The sequence below is a fragment of the Dasypus novemcinctus genome, chromosome 30, assembly GCF_030445035.2.
Source record: "Dasypus novemcinctus isolate mDasNov1 chromosome 30, mDasNov1.1.hap2, whole genome shotgun sequence".
Classification (NCBI taxonomy): Eukaryota; Metazoa; Chordata; class Mammalia; order Cingulata; family Dasypodidae; genus Dasypus; species Dasypus novemcinctus.
Window position 1 is genome coordinate 26,649,749 of NC_080702.1, and position 18,579 is coordinate 26,668,327.

The 18,579-nt window shown below is 54.4% G+C and overlaps 1 protein-coding gene across 1 annotated transcript in view; it reads left to right on the forward strand.

The window, feature by feature from the left end:
- PDE4A (phosphodiesterase 4A) overlaps nucleotides 1-16,290 on the forward strand; it is a 42,940-nt gene extending 26,650 nt beyond the window's left edge. The window contains 7 exon segments of the mRNA XM_058290517.2: nucleotides 478-576; nucleotides 665-829; nucleotides 2,204-2,303; nucleotides 3,679-3,833; nucleotides 3,922-4,044; nucleotides 5,072-5,254; nucleotides 13,830-16,290. Coding sequence (XP_058146500.1) covers nucleotides 478-576; nucleotides 665-829; nucleotides 2,204-2,303; nucleotides 3,679-3,833; nucleotides 3,922-4,044; nucleotides 5,072-5,254; nucleotides 13,830-14,528 — 1,524 coding nt within the window. The 3' untranslated portion in view covers nucleotides 14,529-16,290.
- The last annotated feature ends 2,289 nt before the right edge of the window (nucleotides 16,291-18,579 follow it).

Sequence of the window (18,579 nt, forward strand, 5' to 3'; positions counted from 1 at the left end):
TCACCAGCTGCCCCCCATCCCCCCATCCCCAGGTGGTATCGTCCCCCCCCCCCACAGAGCAAGAGCAACTTCCTGGGGACGGGGGCAGCTCTAAGCCATGGCGTCATCCCACTGAATCCATCTTGGGACCAAACACGCTGGGCGCCCTGGAGCCAGAGGGTGTCCCTTGCTGATGGGGATCCTCGGGGTGGGGGCAGCGGACACCCTCCGTGAGCCAGGCTCGGCCAAGTCCTCCATCCCATCGCCCAGTGTTTTACTGAGCATCTACTGTGGGCGGCGCCATTTTGGATGGAGAGAACGATTTGGTGACCAGTTTAGAGGCAGAGCTGGGCTTCTGGGCCAGGTGCTTCCTGTCCCAGCTCTGTTACCCCCTCCCCGTGAGCTCTCAGCCCATCACCTGCCCGATCAAGGACGTAGGGGAACCCCCCCCCCCCCCAGCGGAGAAGGCTCCTGACCTTTGGCCTCCGTCCCTGCCAGGAACTGGAGAACCTCAACAAGTGGGGTCTGAACATCTTCTGCGTGTCCAACTACGCCGGAGGCCGCTCCCTCACCTGCGTCATGTACACCATCTTCCAGGTGAGGGGGCGGCTGGGCGGGGGGTTGGGGGGGGAGCGGGAAGGGGTCAGCGGGGGTCACCCTCCTGGCTGCGCCCGCCCCCCCCCAGGAGCGCGACCTGTTAACCAAGTTCCGCATCCCCGCCGACGCGCTGATGACGTACCTGCTGACGCTGGAGGGCCACTACCACGCCGACGTGGCCTACCACAACAGCCTGCACGCGGCCGACGTCCTGCAGTCCACCCACGTGCTGCTGGCCACGCCCGCTCTGGACGTGAGCACCCCTGCCCCCCAGCCCCCGGACCCCCATCTTCCTCAGCCCCCCTGTCCCCTTCTCTTTTTTTTTTTGTCTTTATTTTTTTTTTTTTAATATTACATTCAAAAACTATGAGGTCCCATATACCCCCCACTCCCCTCACCCCACTCCTCCCCCCATAGCAACAACCTCCTCCATCTTCATGAGACATTCATTGCACTTGGTGAATACATCTCTGGGCATCGCTGCACCTCATGGTCAATGGTCCACACCATAGCCCACACTCTCCCACAGTCTATCCAGTGGGCCATGGGAGGACATACAATGTCCGGTAACTGTCCCCGCAGCACCACCCAGGACAACTCCGACCCCCGAAAACGCCCCCCGAAACGACCCCCGAAAACACGTCACATCTCTTCCTCCCACTCCCTACCCCCAGTAGCCACCATGGCCACTTTCTCCACACCAAGGCCACATTTCCTTCGATTACTAATCACAATAGTTCATGAATAGATTATCAGTAAGTCCACTGTAATCCATTCTCTATTCCTTCATCCTGTGGACCTTGGAATGGTTGTGTCCACTCCACATCTATATCAAAAGGGGGCTTAGATTCCACATGGATGCTGGATGCAATCCTCCTGCTTTCAGTTGTAGGCACTCTTGGCTGCCCGTCTCCTTCTCCGCCCCTCCTTCTCTCTATCTCCCTTCCATCCTCAGTTGGCACCTTCCCTCTCTGACACTCCACCCTCTGGCTCTACCCCCCATCTCCTGATGACTCCCCCATCTATTTTTTTTTTTAAGATTGATTTATTTTTATTTATTTCTCTCCCCTCTCACCCCCTGTTGCCTGCTCTCTGTGTCCATTCGCTGTGTGTTCTTCTGTGTCCGCTTGCATTCTCGTCAGCAGCACAGGGAATCTGTGTTTCTTTTTGTTGCGTCATCTTGCTGCGTCAGCTCTGTGTGTGTGGCGCCACTCCTGGGCGACCTGTGCTTTTTTCGTGCAGGGCGGCTCTCCTTATGGGGCGCCCTCCTTGCGCGTGGGGCTCCCCTATGCTACACCCCTGCGTGGCAGGGCACTCCTTGCGCGCATCAGCACTGCACATGGGCCAGCTCCACACGGGTCAGGAGGCCCGGGGTTTGAACCCTGGACCTCCCATGTGGTAGGCGGGAGCCCTATCGGTTGAGCCACATCTGCTTCCCATGCTCCCCCATCTTTGAAAACTCCCCTCTGGCCCCCTCCGTCTTTCTCTCTGGCCCCCCAGCTTTCCCGACACCACCCCCATCCGCCCTGACTCCCCTGCTTCCTGTCCCCTCCTCCACCTCTCCCTCCGGGCTACCCCTCCGCCCCGCCCCCCGCCTCTGACCCCTGCCCCTCTCGGACCCCGCCAGGCCGTGTTCACGGACCTGGAGATCCTGGCCGCCCTGTTCGCGGCCGCCATCCACGACGTGGACCACCCGGGGGTCTCCAACCAGTTCCTCATCAACACCAGTGAGCGGGCAGCCCCCTCCCCGGCGGGGGCGGGGTGGGGCGGGGCGCCCCTGACCGCCGGGGCGGGGCCAGGGGAGATGGGCGGGGGCCAAGAGAGGTGGGCGGGGCGCCCTGACTGCCGGGGTGGGGCGAGGAGAGGTGGGCGGGGCCAGGAGAGGTGGGCGGGGCAGGTCAGGGAGAGGTGGGCGGGCCAGGCCCGGCAAGGTGGGCGGGGCCCTGACCGCTGGGGTGGGGCAGAGGCGAGGTGGGCGGGCCGGGGCGAGGTGGGCGGGGCGCCTCTGACGGCGGGGCAGAGCAGGGAGAGGTGGGCGGGGCACCTCTGACCCCCGGGGCTGGGCGGCGAGAGGCGGGCGGGCCGGGGCGAGGTGAGCGGGGCGCCTCTGACCCCTGGGGCGGGGCGGGGAGAGGTGGGTGGGCCGGGGAGAGGTGGGCGGGGCGCCCCTGACGGCGGGGCGGGGCAGGGAGAGGTGGGCGGGGCTTGGAGAGGCGGGCAGAGGTGGGCGGGGCGCCCCTGACGGCGGGGCGGGGCAGGGAGAGGTGGGCGGGGCTTGGAGAGGCGGGCAGAGGTGGGCGGGGCGCCCCTGATGGCGGGGCGGGGGCAGGGAGAGGTGGGCGGGGCGAGGAGAGGCGGGCGGGGCGGGGAGAGGCGGGCGGGCCGGGGCGAGGTGGGCGGGGCGCCTCTGACCCCTGGGGCGGGGCGGGGAGAGGTGGGCGGGGCGCCCCTGACGGCGGGGCGGAGCAGGGAGAGGTGGGCGGGGCACCTCTGATCCCCCAGGGCTGGGCGGGGAGAGGCGGGCGGGCCGGGGCGCCTCCGACCCCTGGGGCGGGGTGGGGAGAGGTGGGCGGGCCGGGCGCCCCAGACGGCGGGGCGGGGCAGGGAGAGGTGGGCGGGGCGAGGAGAGGCGGGCGGGCCGGGGCGAGGTGGGCGGGGCGCCTCTGACCCCTGGGGCGGGGCGGGGAGAGGTGGGCGGGCCGGGCGCCCCTGACGGCGGGGCGGAGCAGGGAGAGGTGGGCGGGGCACCTCTGACCCCCGGGGCGGGCCGGGGCGAGGTGGGCGGGGCGCCTCTGACCCCTGGGGCGGGGCAGGGGGAGGTGGGCGGGGCGCCCCTGACGGCGGGGCGGGGCAGGGAGAGGTGGGCGGGGCGGGGAGAGGCGGGCGGGCCGGGGCGAGGTGGGTGGGGCGCCTCTGACCCCTGGGGCGGGGCGGGGCGAGGTGGGCGGGGCGCCTCTGACGGCGGGGCGGGGCAGGGAGAGGTGGGCGGGGCGAGGAGAGGCAGGCGGGGCGGGGCGAGGTGGGCGGGGCGCCTCTGACAGCGGGGCGGGGCGGGGCGAGGTGGGCGGGGCGCCTCTGACGGCAGGGCGGGGCGTCGCGCAGATTCAGAGCTGGCGCTGATGTACAACGACGAGTCGGTGCTGGAGAACCACCACTTGGCCGTGGGCTTCAAGCTGCTGCAGGGCGACAACTGCGACATCTTCCAGAACCTCAGCAAGCGCCAGCGGCAGAGCCTGCGCAAGATGGTCATCGACATGGTGGGCGGGGCGCGGGCCGGGCTGTGGGGGGGGCCTCGGGCGCTTGCGGGTCCCCCCCATCCCCCCGTGACGCCCCCTCGGCCCGTAGGTACTGGCCACCGACATGTCTAAGCACATGACCCTCCTGGCGGATCTGAAGACCATGGTGGAGACCAAGAAGGTGACGAGCTCGGGGGTCCTCCTGCTGGACAACTACGCCGACCGCATCCAGGTGCCAGCACCCCCCCTCCCCAGATCTGGAGGCGGGACCCTGTCCCCGCCCCTTGCTCCTTGGGCTGGCTGCCACCCCCGCCCTTTGTCTTCTTCTCCCCCCCATCTTCCACCGCCTGTCTCCGCATCTCTCCTTCCCATCTCCCCCCACTTCTCCCCTCTCCTCCCACCCTCCCTCCCCTTCCCTGCCTTCACTCCATTATTCCTTGCCATCAACACCTTCCCATCGTCCTAGAGCTCCTTCCATTCCCCCCTCTTCCCCCCCTTCCCCCCCTTCCCCCCCCTTCCCTGCCTACTCCTCAGTGCCTTCCCAGCTGCCCCCTCTCTTTTCCACTCACCTCCCCCTTCCCCCTTCTTTTTTTTAAAGATTTATTTTATTTATTTCTCCTCCCCCCTCCATTGTCTGCTCTCTGTGTCCATTCGCCGCGTGTTCTTCTGCGTCCACTTGCATTCTTGTCATGCTGCACTGGGGAACCGTGTCGCTTTTTTTAGTTGCGTCATCTTGCTGCGTCAGCTCTCTGTGAGTGGGCCGCCACTCCTGGGCGGGCTGCACTTTTTTTTGCGTGGGGCGGCTGTCCTTGAGGGGCGCGCTCTTTGTGCATGGGGCACCCCTGCGTGGCACGGCACTCTTTATACACATCAGCGCTGTGCGTGGGCCAGCTCACCACATGGGTCAGGAGGCCCTGGGTTTGAACCCTGGACCTCCCATGTGGTAGGTGGATGCTATCCGTTGAGCCACAACCGCTTCCCCCTTCTGCTCTTACTTGCCCATCTCCACCTTCCTCTCTCCATCTCCCCCACCTCTCCCCTCCCACTTGCGCTCTTTCCCCCTCTCCCCACCGTTGCATGGCTCCCCTCCTCTTCCCCCCCTCGTCTCCCTCACCCTCTCTCCACCTCCCTTTACACCCCTCCCCCCACCCCACCGCTCTTCCTGGCCGCCCCCACCTCAGCCTCCCTCTGCACGCACCCCTTCCCGACTTCCACACGGGGTGGCCCCTGAATGTCTCTCGCCCTGACCCCCCACCCAGGTCCTGAGGAACATGGTGCACTGCGCAGACCTCAGCAACCCCACCAAGCCGCTGCCCCTGTACCGCCAGTGGACCGACCGCATCATGGCCGAGTTCTTCCAGCAGGGCGACCGCGAGCGCGAGCGGGGCATGGAGATCAGCCCCATGTGCGACAAGCACACGGCCTCGGTGGAGAAGTCCCAGGTACAGGGACAGCATGTGGAGGGCGGGGGGCAGGGTGGGCCTTCCCGCCCCAGTGCTTTCTGGGGTCCCCGGCTGCTCTCTGCAGACACCAGATTTTCTCTGGCGTTTGGTGTCCTCGTTCTAGCCCGACGGTTTTCTTTGGGGTTTGGTGTCCCTCTTCCAACCCGGTGGTTTTCTTTGGTGTTTGGCTCCTCTTCTAGCTTGACGGTTTTCTTTGGTGTTTGGTTCCTCTTCTAGCTCGATGGTTTTCTTTGGTGTTTGGTGCCCTCTTCTAGCTCGATGGTTTTCTTTGGTGTTTGGTTCCTCTTCTAGCTTGATGGTTTTCTTTGGTGTTTGGTTCCTCTTCTAGCTCGATGGTTTTCTTTGGTGTTTGGTGTCCTCTTCTAGCTTGATGGTTTTCTTTGGTGTTTGGTTCCTCTTCTAGCTTGATGGTTTTCTTTGGTGTTTGGAGTCCCTTTTCTAGCTTGATGGTTTTCTTTGGTGTTTGGTGTCCTCTTCTAGCCTGATGGTTTTCTTTGGTGTTTGGTGTCCTCTTCTAGCTTGATGGTTTTCTTTGGTGTTTGGTGTCCCTCTTCTAGCTCGATGGTTTTCTTTGGTGTTTGGTGTCCTTTTCTAGCTTGATGGTTTTCTTTGGTGTTTGGCTCCTCTTCTAGCTCGATGGTTTTCTTTGGTGTTTGGTGTCCCTTTTCTTGCTTGATGGTTTTCTTTTTTTTTTTAATGATTTATTTATTTCTCTCCCCTCCCCCTCCACCCTGGTTGTCTGTTCTCCGTGTCTATTTGTTGCATTTTCTTTGTCCGCTTCTGTTCTTGTCAGCGGCATGGGAATCTGTGTTTCTTCTTGTTGCGTCATCTTGCTGTGTCACCTCTCCGTGTGTGCAGCGCCATTCCTGGGCAGGCTGCACTTTCTTTCACACTGGGCGGCTCTCCTTACGGGGCGCACTCCTTGCGCGTGGGGCTCCCCTACGTGGGGGACACCCCTGCGTGGCGCGGCACTCCTTGCGCACATCAGCACTGCGCATGGGCCAGCTCCACACAGGTCAAGGAGGCTCGGGATTTGAACCCTGGACCTCCCATGTGGTAGGCGGACGCCCCAACCACTGGGCCAAGTCCGCCGCCATGAGGGTTTTCTTTGGTGTTTGGTGTCCCTCTTCTAGCTCGATGGTTTTCTTTGGTGTTTTAGTGTTGCTCTTCTAGCTCGATGGGAAATATTTTCTCCTCTGCCGAACCTTTGAGCTCACCGTCTGTAGACCTATTTTCAGCAAGCTTAACTCATTTGTAGCAATCGCCATGGCATCAATAACAAATCCCTCTCCCCTCCCTGACTCTTATTTACAGACTTTATGTCATCTTAGCCTCCTACTTGCCCTGTAACCTGGCCATGGATACTGTCCCTAATTTTCAGTGCCCTGAGAAATGAGGTGAAATAACACGTTTTTATCCCGCGGTCATTTCACCTAAGAGGTACAGGAACACCATCTCGTTGGAAAAGACTCAGCTCTGAAGTGTGACCTTGACAATATCTCACCCTCTCCATGTCCATTCTCCTTCCTGGTGAGGCCCACCCCTCGCAGCTTTGGTTTCTCTGTCCTTCTGCACTCAGATTTCCCAGTCTCGGCCCTGGTGACATTTGGTGCTGGAACATTCTTTGTAACAGGAGCTGTCTTGGGCATTGTAGGATGTTTAGCAGCTTCCTGGCCTCTACCCCTTAGGTGCCAGGAACTCTAAGCCCTGCCCAGCTGTGACAACCAAAAGCGTCTACAGACATTGCTAAATGTCTCTCGGGGGTGAAGTCCAACCTGCTCACCTTTGAAAACCACTGATTTTTGCATTTTAGTATGCACTTACCCTCACGGGCAGTTCCATTGCCATAGTTTGTGGATTTGGCCTTTTTAATTAAAATACAAATCGTATCCATGTATGCCTGTTTGTCTACACCGTGCGTTCCCCGTCTAGCAGTGGCTTAGAGCTTTCCAAGTTCCTACAGGTAGACTTGGCTTGTCCCTTTTCACAGCCATAGAGTATTCTCTTAGACATTGTAGCTTGATGTTGATTTATGGGCGTGTTCCCCCGTTGATGGACATTTAGCTGTTGCGCAGTTAGGAATTCACAGCGGCTTCAGCAAGATAAAGCTTTCTTTTTTTCTCTTCCATGAGAACACTCCAGGGCAAGGGACGGGAGTTTCCGTGGCGTCACCAGGTACCCAGGAGCCTTCGCTGTTTTCTCTTCCAACCGCCATGCACAGGGCTTCCAGCCTCGGGGATTTTCTTTGTCAAATAAGTTTCTTTTGTAAGATCAATTTTATCGATAAAAGTTTTTTTTTTTAACAAATCAATTTTATCGATACATAGTAATAAAGCGTATAATTCATCCCAAGCATACAATTGGTGGTATTTGGTATAATCACAGAGTTGTGCATTCATCATTTCAATCGCTATTAGAGCCTTTCCAATATTTCAATAATAATAAACAACAACAAATAGACAAAAAAAAAAAACACACAAAAATTCTTCACCTCTCAGTCTCGCTGTGCTTCCCCTGTCATACATAGCTGCTATTTCTGGTTACTCTCACACATTTATTTATTTATCCATTTTAAAGATTTATTATTTATTTATTTATTCTCCCCCCCCCTCCTTGCAGCTTGCTTGCTCTCTGCTCTCTGTGTCCATTTGCTGCATGTTCTTCTGTGTCTGCTTGTTTCCCTTTGTTGCGTCATCTTGCTGCGCCAGCTCTCTGCGGGCACGGGCCAGCTTGCCTTCGCAAGGAAGCCCCAGGACGTGAACCCAGGGTCTCCCATATGTAGGGGGAGCCTAGTCGGTTGAGGCACAGCCGCTTCCCTATTTATTTATTTTTAAGCAGTTTTATTGAGATTATTCGTATACCATACAAAATCGCCCAAGGGTATAATCAATGGCTTTTAGTATAATCACAATATTGTATTTATCACCACAAAAGATTTTAGAACATTTTCTCTGCCCCAAAAAGAAAAACTCCACATCCCTTAGCAGTCACCTCTCAATCCCTCTATCCTTCCTCAGGTTTACATAACCACTAATCTAATTCCATCTGTATAAATTGATTTGTATTTTATATAAATAGAATCGTATGATATGTAGTACTTGGCTTCTGTTTTTTTTTTAATATTTATTTTTATTTATTTTTATTTTATTTTTATTTCTCTCCCCTTTCTGCCCCCCCGTTGTCTGCTCTCTTTGCCCATTCATTGTGTGTTCTTTGTCCGCAGTACTGGGAATCTGTCTCTTTTTGTTGCATCATCTTGTTGTCTCAGCTCTCCGTGTGTATGGTGCCATTCCTGGGCAGGCTGCACTTTTTTTGCACTGGGCGGCTTTCCTTACGGGGCGCGCTCCTTGCGTGTGGGGCTTCCCTACGCGGGGGACACCCCCGCGTGGCAGGGCACTCCTTGTGCGCATTAGCTCTGCGCGTGGGCCAACTCCACACGGGTCAAGGAGGCCCGGGGTTTGAACCCTGGACCTCCCGTGTGGTAGGCGGACGCCCTATCCATTGGGCCATGTCCGCTTCCCTGTTTTTTTTTAAAGAGGACCTCCCAGGACCTGTATGTGGGAAGCAGGCACTCAACCACTGAGCTGCAGCGGCTTGCTATGGTTTCTTTCACTTAGCATAATGTTTTCTGTGGGTTTTTTTTCCTTCTGATTTTAACATCTTGTAATATTAACATATATTAGTTCAGTTTCAAGGAAAAATGGACTTATATATGCAATTTTACTCATTCATATTTCACATGCAGTATTACTATGCTATGCATTCCCATGTTACTTTTTTTTTACTTTTAAATGTGGAAATTTATTAGTTTACAAGCTTACAAAGCTAAGAAAAATGTCTAAGTCAAGGCATCATCAGGCACACTCCTTTGTCACATGGCAAAGCACCCATGTTTTGCATTTTTAAGCTTTCCTTTCAGTAATATATATCTTAGATTTTCCCTTTATAGCAGTCATAGTCATATAATAGTCCTGCTAGTTATAGATATTATGTTGGACTTTCACCTTTTCCATTCATTTGCAAAGATTCACACAGCCTTTTTTTTTTACCAATTCTGCACAAGTTAACCCTCAGCTCTCCGTTCTCTAAGCTCATTCTGTTTTCTGGTGACCCATATTCATGAGATTAACTCCATGAGATTACACAGTGTATATACTTCATAGTAGCACAATCATGCAGCATTTGTCCTTTCGCGTCTGGCTCGCTTCACTCAGCATACTGTCCTCCAGGTTCATCCGTGCTGTCATGTGCTTGATGACTTCATTTCTTTTTATAGCTGCATAATATTCCATCGTGTATACACCACAGTGTGTTTATCCACTCATCAGTTGATGGACGCCTCTTTTGCCCATTTTCGGGTTGTTTACTGCTTTATTATTGAGTAGTAGAATCTCTTTGTATACGCTGTATATATATATATATATATATTTTTTTTTAAGATTTATTTTTTTACTTATTTCTCTCCCCTCCCCCCCAGTTGTCTGCTCTCTGTGTCCATTTGCTGTATGTTCTTCTGTGACCGCTTCTATCCTTATCAGCGGCACTGGGAATCTGTGTTTCTTCTTGTTGTGTCCTCTTGTTGTGTCAGCTCTCTGTGTGTGCGGTGCCATTCCTGGGCAGGCTGCACTTTCTTTAGCGCTGGGCGGCTCTCCTTACGGGGCGCACTCCTTACACGTGGGGCTCCCCTACGCGGGGGACACCCCTGCGTGGCAGGGCACTCCTTGCGCGCATCAGCACTGCGCATGGGCCAGCTCCACACGGGCCAGGAGGCCCGGGGTTTGAACCCTGGACCCTCCATATGGTAGACGGATGCTCTATCCAGTGAGCCAAATCTGCTTCCCTGTATATCCTGGATATTAAACCCTTATCAGACATGTGATTTCCAAATATTTTTTTCCCATTGAGTCGGCTGCTGTTTCACCCTTTTGACAGAGTCCTTTGAGATGCAAAAGTGTTGAATTTCGAGGAGGTCCCATTTACCTGTTTTTTCTTTTGTTGCTCACGCTTTGGGTGTAAGGGCTGAGACTTCCCACAAGGTATATACGATGTTTCCCTACATTTGCTTCTAGTATTTTTTTTCGGAAGTACTGGGGAATGTATATGGGAAGTAGGCACACAACCACTGAGCTACATCTGCTTCCCAATGAGAGATGGTTTATTTTGTAAAATTTTTATTATCTTTTTTTAAAGATACATAAATCACACTAAATGTTACAATAAAAAATATAAGAGATTCTCGTGTACTCCACTCCCCACACCCCCCACCTCCTCCCACATCAACAACTTCTTTCGTTAGTGTGGTATATTCTTTTTGGAGCACTGCTACACAGCGTGGATTATAGTTTATGTTGTGGTTTAACTCTCCCCCAGTCCATTCAGTGGGTTATGGCAGGATATATAATGAGCTGCATCTGTCCCTGCAATATCATTCAGGACAACTCCAAGTCCCAAAAATGCCCTCTTTTTCCCTGTCCGTGCCTTCAGCAACTTCCGCAACCACTGAGAGATGGTTTTTTTGTTGGTTGTTTTTGTTTTGTTTTGTTTAGGAGGCACTGGGGATCGAACCCAGGACTTTGTATGTGGGAAGCTGGTGCTCAACCACTTGAGCTACAGCCGTTCCCCTCTTCTAGTAGTTTTATGGTCCTTGTTTTTCTATTTAGGTCTGATCCATTTTGAGTTGATTCTCGTCTAGGGAGTGAGATAGGGGTTCTCTTTCATTCTTTTGGTTATCGATATTTAGTTCCCCCAGCACCATTTGTTGAAGAGACTATTTTGTCCTGTTAACATGGCTTTGGTAGGTTTGTTGAGAACCAGATGGCCATAAAGGTGAGGGTTTATTTTTGGACTCACAGTTGTGCGATGTGTCCATCTTTATGCCAATACCATGCTGTTCTGACTGCTGTAGCTTTGTAGTATGTTTCAAGGTCAGGCAGCAAAATTCCGCCCACATTTCTCTTTGTTTATGTATGTATTTATTTATTTATTTTTCAATTTCTCTTCCCTTCCCCCCTCCCCCCCCCCCCCGTTGTCTGCTCTGTGTCCATTCACTGTGTATTCTTCTGTGTCTGCTTATATTCTTGTCAGCGGCACTGGGAATCTGTGTCTCTTTTTTTTGTTGTGTCCGTTCTCCATGTGACGCCACTCCTGGGCGAGCTGTGCTTTTTTCGCATGGGCGGCTCTCCTTACAGGGCGCATTCCTTGTGTGTGGGGCTCCCCTATGTGGAGGACACCCCTGTGTGGCACGGTACTTCTTGCGCGCATCAGCACTGCACATGGGCCAGCTCCACACGGGTCAAGGAGGCCCGGGGTTTGAACCGCGGACCTCCCATGTGGTAGGCGGACACTCTATCTGTTTAGCCAAATCCGCTTCCCACATTGCTCTTTTTTAAAATGCTTTTGGGTATTTGGGTGCGTTTTCCTTTTCAAATGAATTTGGTAGTTGGCTTTTCTATTTCTGTAAAGAAGGCTGTTGGAATTTTGATTGGGATTGCACTGAATCTATACATCAGTTTGGGTAGGATTGACATCTTCACAATATTTGTTCTTTCAAACCATGAACATGGAATATCTTTCCATTTGTTCACGTCTTCATTGATTTCTTTTAGCATTATTTTGTAGTTTTCTGCATGTAGGTCCTGTACTTCTTTGGTTAAACTGATTCCTAGGTATTTGAGTCTTTTTGTTGCTATTGTAAATGGAATTTTTTTCCTGATTTCTTCCTCAGATTTTTCGATACTAGTGTACAGAAACGTTACTGATTTTCGTGTGTTGATTTTGTATCCTGCCACTTTGCTGGACTTATTAGCTCAAATAGCTTTGTCATGGACAGACAGTTCAGATTTTTCTAAATATAGAATCATGTCATTCCTGAATAGTAAGAGTTTTACTTTGTTTTTTTCCTATTTGAATGCCTTTTTTTTTTTCTTATCTTATTTCTCTAGCTAGAACTGCTAGCACAATGTTGAATAACAGTGGTGACAATGGGCATCCTACTTGGTCGTGGTTTGGAAGTCTTTTGCTATGCTGTTGGATTCTGTTTGCAAGTGTTTTCTTGAGGATTTTTGCGTCTATGTTCATTAGAGAGAGTGGTCTGTAATTTTCTTTTCTTGGAGTGTCTTTGTCTGGCTTTAGCATTAGGGTGACGTTGGCTTTGTAAAATGTGTTGGGTGATTTTCCCTCCTCAAAGGATTGGTGTGAATTTTTCTCAAAATGCTTGGTAGAATTCAACTGTGAAGTCATCTGGTCCTGGACTTTACTTTGTTGGGAGGTTTTTAAAAATTATTTTTAGTGTTGGGAGATTTTTGATGACTGATTCACTCTTAAATGAAGTAGGACAGACAGCCTCTGTGCCTCTGTGTGTCATACCTCGGGAGGAAAGGCTTAAGCCTGCAAGGCTGCCACCAGAACCTTCCATCTACCTGCGGCCATCTTGCCACCCTCTCTTTGCAAAGGAGCCTGGGAGATGTAGTTTTCAGGTCCACCTTGCCACCCTCTCTTTGCAAAGGAGCCTGGGAGATGTAGTTTTCAGTTCTGTGTACTGCCTCCCATAGGAAAATGAAGATTTTGTCTAAGAAGGAGGGAAGATGATATCTGGGTGTTAGCTGGCAGTCATCCTCGAAGTTGTTTCTGGTTTCTCGTTGTTGCAAAAAATGCTTTAATGAATATCTGAGATGTACCGTGAAGTGTGTTTTTGTTTGTTTTTCACTACTACGCTCCAAATGATGTATGTATCTAGGTGTCATCTGCTTTTGTTTACTACCCCGTGTGGTTTTTTTTTTTTCTTATTTACCCAAGAGCTTTTTCCAGGGTGGAGCTGGAGAAGCAAAATTGCCAGGTCAAATGGTATAAGCATTTCTTAAAACTTTACTGTGGTAACCTACACGTAGCATAAAAGTTTCCCCTTTTAACCGTTTTTGAGTGTGCATTAATTACATTTGTAATGTTTTGTGACCGTCACCACCATCCGTTACCGAAGCTTGCTCGTCATCTCAGACAAAAGCTCTGTACTCATTAAGGGTGCCCCTGGTCACTCCTATGAATTTGCTTATTCTAGGTATTTTATATAAATGGAATCATGCAAGATTTGTCCATTTGAGTCTGCCTTCTTTCACTTAGCATCACGTTTTCAAGGTTCATCCACGTGGTTGCACGTATCAGAACTTCACTCCTTTTTTATGGCTGAGTAATATTCCGTTGTATGGACGGATCACATTTAGTTTAGCCATTCGTCTGTCGACAGAAGGACATATTTGCGTCCACCTTTTGGCTGCTAGCGAATAATGTTGCTGCGACCACTGGCGTCCCTGCCTCCAGTTCTTTCATTTACCTGGCTGTTTAATTTCAGTAGCTCCTGCCACGTGGCTGTGCTGTGGCAACTGTAGCTACCTGTTCATACCTTCTTCCCTGCTTTAATTTCAGTAGCTCCCACCATGGTCCCGTGACAGCTGTAGCTACCTGTTCATACCTTCTTCCCTGCTTTAATTTCAGTAGCTCCCACCATGGTGCTGTGACAGCTGTAGCTACCTGCTCATGCCTTCTTCCCTGTCCCCCCCAGGTGGGATTCATTGACTACATCGTGCACCCGCTCTGGGAGACGTGGGCTGACCTGGTCCACCCAGATGCCCAGGAGATCCTGGACACACTGGAGGACAATCGGGACTGGTACTACAGCGCCATCCGGCAGAGCCCGTCGCCACCGCCCGAAGAGGACCCCAGGGGGCCGGGCCCCCCAGCCCCGCCCGAGAAGTTCCAGTTCGAGCTGACGCTGGAGGAGGAGGAAGAGGAGGCAGCGGCCCCGGCCCAGGGTGCCCTCACGGTGCAGGAATTGTTCGCAGCCCAGGAGGGGACCCGGGCCCAGCAGGCAGCCCCGGCTGAGGGACCCTTGGAGCTGGAGGGCCAGGACGCCTTCGGGGAGGTAGAGGCACAGGGAGCTCCCTGGGCAGAGAAGGCGCCCAGCGCCCCGGACGAGCGCCCCTTCCCGGAGGCAGCGATGACGGCGCGGGGTGCCGGAAGCTGCAGCGGCCCCCCTGCGCCGCCCCCCGAGGAGCTCCTTCTGCCCGGCCTGAGGACCCCGTCCCCCCCAGAGGAGAGCCCGGGCCTGCCGGGCCTCCCCTCCACGGCGGCCGAGGCGGGGGCCCAGAGAGAGCATCAGGCCGCCAGGAGGGCGTGCTGGGCATGCACGGGGACACCTGGCGAGGACCCGGGCCCGCTCCCACCTCCCGGCGGGTGGGAGTCGGGCGGAGGCCCCACCTGAGCCCCCAGCCCCGGCCGCGCCCCCCACCCCGGCCCCTCCCCACTGCCCCCCCACCTCGAAACCTCTTGGGCCCGAGCAAAAAGAAAACGGAAAAGTGGGTTTTTTTCTCTTTTCTTTTTTCCCTGGGGCCCCCCCCTCCCACCGCCATGGGGCCTGGCTTTGGAGGTGGGGGCTCGAGGGGCTGAGGTCCGGGAAGGGATTTTATTTTTTGAATCTTAATTGTTACATTTTTAGAAAAAGGAAAAAAAAACAAACAAAAAAAAGAACGAAACACAGCCACTGTAGAGCTCCTGTTCCCGTCCCCCCCCCCCCTTCCACCTCTAGCTCCCCCTCCTCACCGCTCCCCCCCCCCCAGATTCCAGGCTCAGTCTTCCGGCCTCTTAGCCTGGACTGGAGCAGACGTGGCGGGGTATCCCCCTGGGCTTTTCTGACTTTTTGGAGGGTTCTAGAAACCAGCCAGGAATAGCCATTCTGGGGGTGGTGTGTGTGTGGGGGGGTCACTGGGGGCAGCCCCGGCCCCTCCCTGGCTCGCCGCCACCCCTCGCCCCAGAAGTCTTCCGCCTCATTTTGCACAAACCCCGCGATCTCAGCCGGGGGTACCTGGAAACTGTTCTCCTTAGGATGGAGGGGGGCGGGAGGCACCCACACACCGCCAGCCTCGCACCTGAGATTTGCAGAGGGCCTCGACCCCTGCCTCTTGCCACCCCTTTCCCCTTCCACTTTGGGTTGATTTGGAAGTTTCTCCCTTTGGGGGGGACGGCTCTGAGCTGCACCCCCCTACCCCCCTCCAGTTGCTTCTCCCCTTGTTTCTGCCTTAATTATTCCCCGCGGTCCCAGGAGGGGGGGGGCAGTGGCGCCCACCTGCACCTCAGGTGGGGCGGGGCCAGGCCCAGAGTCCCCCCTCCTGGGCCCATCTCCCAGAATCCTCCTCCCGATTCCCCCCCCCACCTTTGCCCTAGAAGGAAGCAATAAATAATGGTGTACACCCGTCCCCCACCCCTTCCTGGGCGCCCTGGCGCCAGAGCCCACCCCCTTTGCCCGGCCTCTCCCTCTCACCCTAGTTCTGCCCCGAGCAATAGGACAGAGAGCTGCAAGGCCACCCTTCTCCAAGCTGTGGGGGCAGAGGGGGCTGGGTGGCAGAAGGAACCCCCTCTCCCCGCCTGCCCCAGCCCCTCAGTCTGGCTCTGCAGCTTGTCAGGGCAGAACCCCTCTCTCTCTCCCCCCTCCCTACCCGCCCCCCCCCCCCAATTCTGAGCACACGGTACTGTAGCCCCTCCCCCCCCATCCGTCTGTCCATCCCCACCCCTTCAATGCTGAACAGGGTTTATTTTTGTAGCAAAAGCAGTTTCCGTCTTAGATGGTGGCCGGAATGGGTCCTTTTTTTTTTTTTTTCTTTCTTTTTTTTGTACATACTGTAAGGTTGGTTTGTAAATTATTCTAAAGAGGCACAAACGGAAAAACAAACGTGCCCTTCCCTGGCCGGCCTGGAAGGAGGGTCCCCACCCTGGCGGTATTACACAGACTGTATTATACAGGCCTGATCATGTCACGGGAAGGGGCCCGGGCTGGGCAGAGCCCGCCCCCTGCCCCCAGGAGCCGGGGTGGGTGGCCGGCGAGATGGCCCGCCCCCCCTCCCCCCCCCAGCCAGGACTCCTCTCCCCAGGGTGGGTGCAGATCTTTGTCCACGGGACGGTAACTCGGTTCGTCCCCGAGCCTTCGATCTTGTCTCCGATTAAAGCGAGGTGTCCACCTGCCTGCGTGACGTGGCTTCATTCCTCACCCGGGTTCCTTTTATTCTTTGAAAGACACTTTAGCGCCCACAGATGTGACGTTGGAAATATTGGGGACCCCCATATGTCCCCCCTTCCCCCCCATTAACAACACCTTTCGTCTGTGGGGCCCCGTTTGTTCCGGTAGATGAACTCCAGTTGGAGCCTTGCCACGAACCATGGCCTCTAGTTGACGTGGTTTACGCCTCGCGCCGCACGATTTTATAGGTTTTGACAAACCGTCTAACGGCCTGCGCCCATCCTTGCGATGCTGTGCAGGACAATTCCAGCGTCCCGGAAATGCCCCCGTGTTGCACCTGTCCCTCTCACTCCCCCCAGAACCTCTGGTGACCACTGCCCTTATATCACTGTCACAAATGTTACTCCTAGAATAGCGGGAACTTTCTGTTTTAGTTCCTAGTTGCATTTCCCATTTGTTTGTTCGTTCAATCCTGAGGATTGTGGGATGGTGAGGCCCACTCTGCTGCTGATGGAGGGGGCTTGGATGGGGCTTGGATTCCGGGGGACAGAGGGACAGGACTGTCTTGCTGGCAGTTGCAGATTCTCGTTTGGGGTGAGCCTCGTCCATTGTCATCTTTTTGTTGTCCTGAGTGAGTCTGATGAACCGTAGAGAGGGCCTCACCTCAGTTCTTGAGTTCCTTGCGCCAGGTGGGATACAGCAGGGCTGTCCCTACCCTAGACATGCTCTCCCATGTGGAGAGTGCTGAAAACAGCACCTCAGTTCTTCAGGGACTTAGCAAGTGCCCCCAGAAACCTTGAGGGGCCGATGGGTGACACTTGGGCCATCTGCCTACTAGACTGATACTGGCTTTAAACTTGATTAATGGATGCGAAAGTATCTGCACCTCTAAATTCCATGAATTCCCAAGCATTCGATCCATTTTGATGTTGCAACCTTCACGTTGCCTTTTTTTTTTTTTGAGGATTTATTTATGTATTATTTTTCTCCCCCCCCCCGCCCCCGGTTGTCTGTTCTCTGTGTCTATTTGCTGCGTGTTCTTCTTTGTCTGCTTCTGTTGTTGTCAGCAGCACGGGAATCTGTGTCTCTTTCTGTTTCATCATCTTGTTGTGTCAGTTCTCCATGTGTGCGGCACCATTCCTGGGCAGGCTGCACTTTCTTTCGCGCTGGGCGGCTCTCCTTACGGGGCGCACTCCTTGCACGTAGGGCTCCCCTACGCGGGGGACACCCCTGCGTGGCAGGGCACTCCTTGTGCACATCAGCACTGCGCATGGGCCAGCTCCACACGGGTCAAGGAGGCCCAGGGTTTGAACCACGGACCTCCCATGCGGTAGGCGGACGCCCTAACCACTGGGCCAAGTCCACTGCCCCCACGTTGCCTTAAAGATGCATCCCATTAAAAAAAATTTGGGAAAAAAAAAAAAAAGATGCATCCCAAATGTTGTGTTTCTCTGAACCTGTTAGCCTTCTAGAAATCAGGCCACCCACTTCCTCCAACTAATGGGCTGCTTGGAATGCCAGCTCTGTTTTCCTTACTGTTCCTGCAGCGTTTTGGAAACTGAGTCTCATATGTTACCTTGTCCGCTTTCTTGAAAACCGTTCCTTCCACCTCTGGGAGTCCGTGTTTCTCAACTTTACGAGGCTAATGAACGGGCCATTAATTTCACCAATAAAATGCCTGGCATTCATTTATGCGAAGGAGTGAAATCTCTGGTTCAGAGAAAGATATGGTTAGCAAAAGTGGTTGCAATGCAGGCGGACTGGCTGCCTCGGGGGGTGTAAGGAAATAAGGTAACACGCCCAGAGCGAGGAGGCAGGATGGAGCTGCTCCCTCTGCCGTGGATTTGGATTCCAGCTCTTGCTGTGTGACCTTGGACGTGACCTCTCTGTGCATCTGTAAAATGGGTTTTCTAGAGCCGCCCTGGCCAGTAAGCTCACCGCCAGCCCCCTGGGGTGCCTGGATGCCTGAAACGCGGCTGGTGAAACCAGGGAACTGGTGTTTTAATCTCACATCCAGGAGCCACCGGTGGCCGCTGGCTACCTGGTCGGCTGGCGCGGCTCGGGATTTAAGCAGGGGAGTTCAGGACGACGACTCAGCTTGACGGTGGCTGTGAAGATTCAGCGCAGATCTTGCGGCCCGGAGAGTGGCGGCCAGCCTGGGCACAGCGGTGAGAAGCGAAGCTGGCACATGAGGTGGAAGTGTCTCCGGGATCCGAACTTTGCCCAAGAAAGCCAAGAGACGCAGACGTTTTCCCCAGGGCGTTTGCAAGGAAAGCACAGCCAGGGGCAAAGGGCGTTGGGC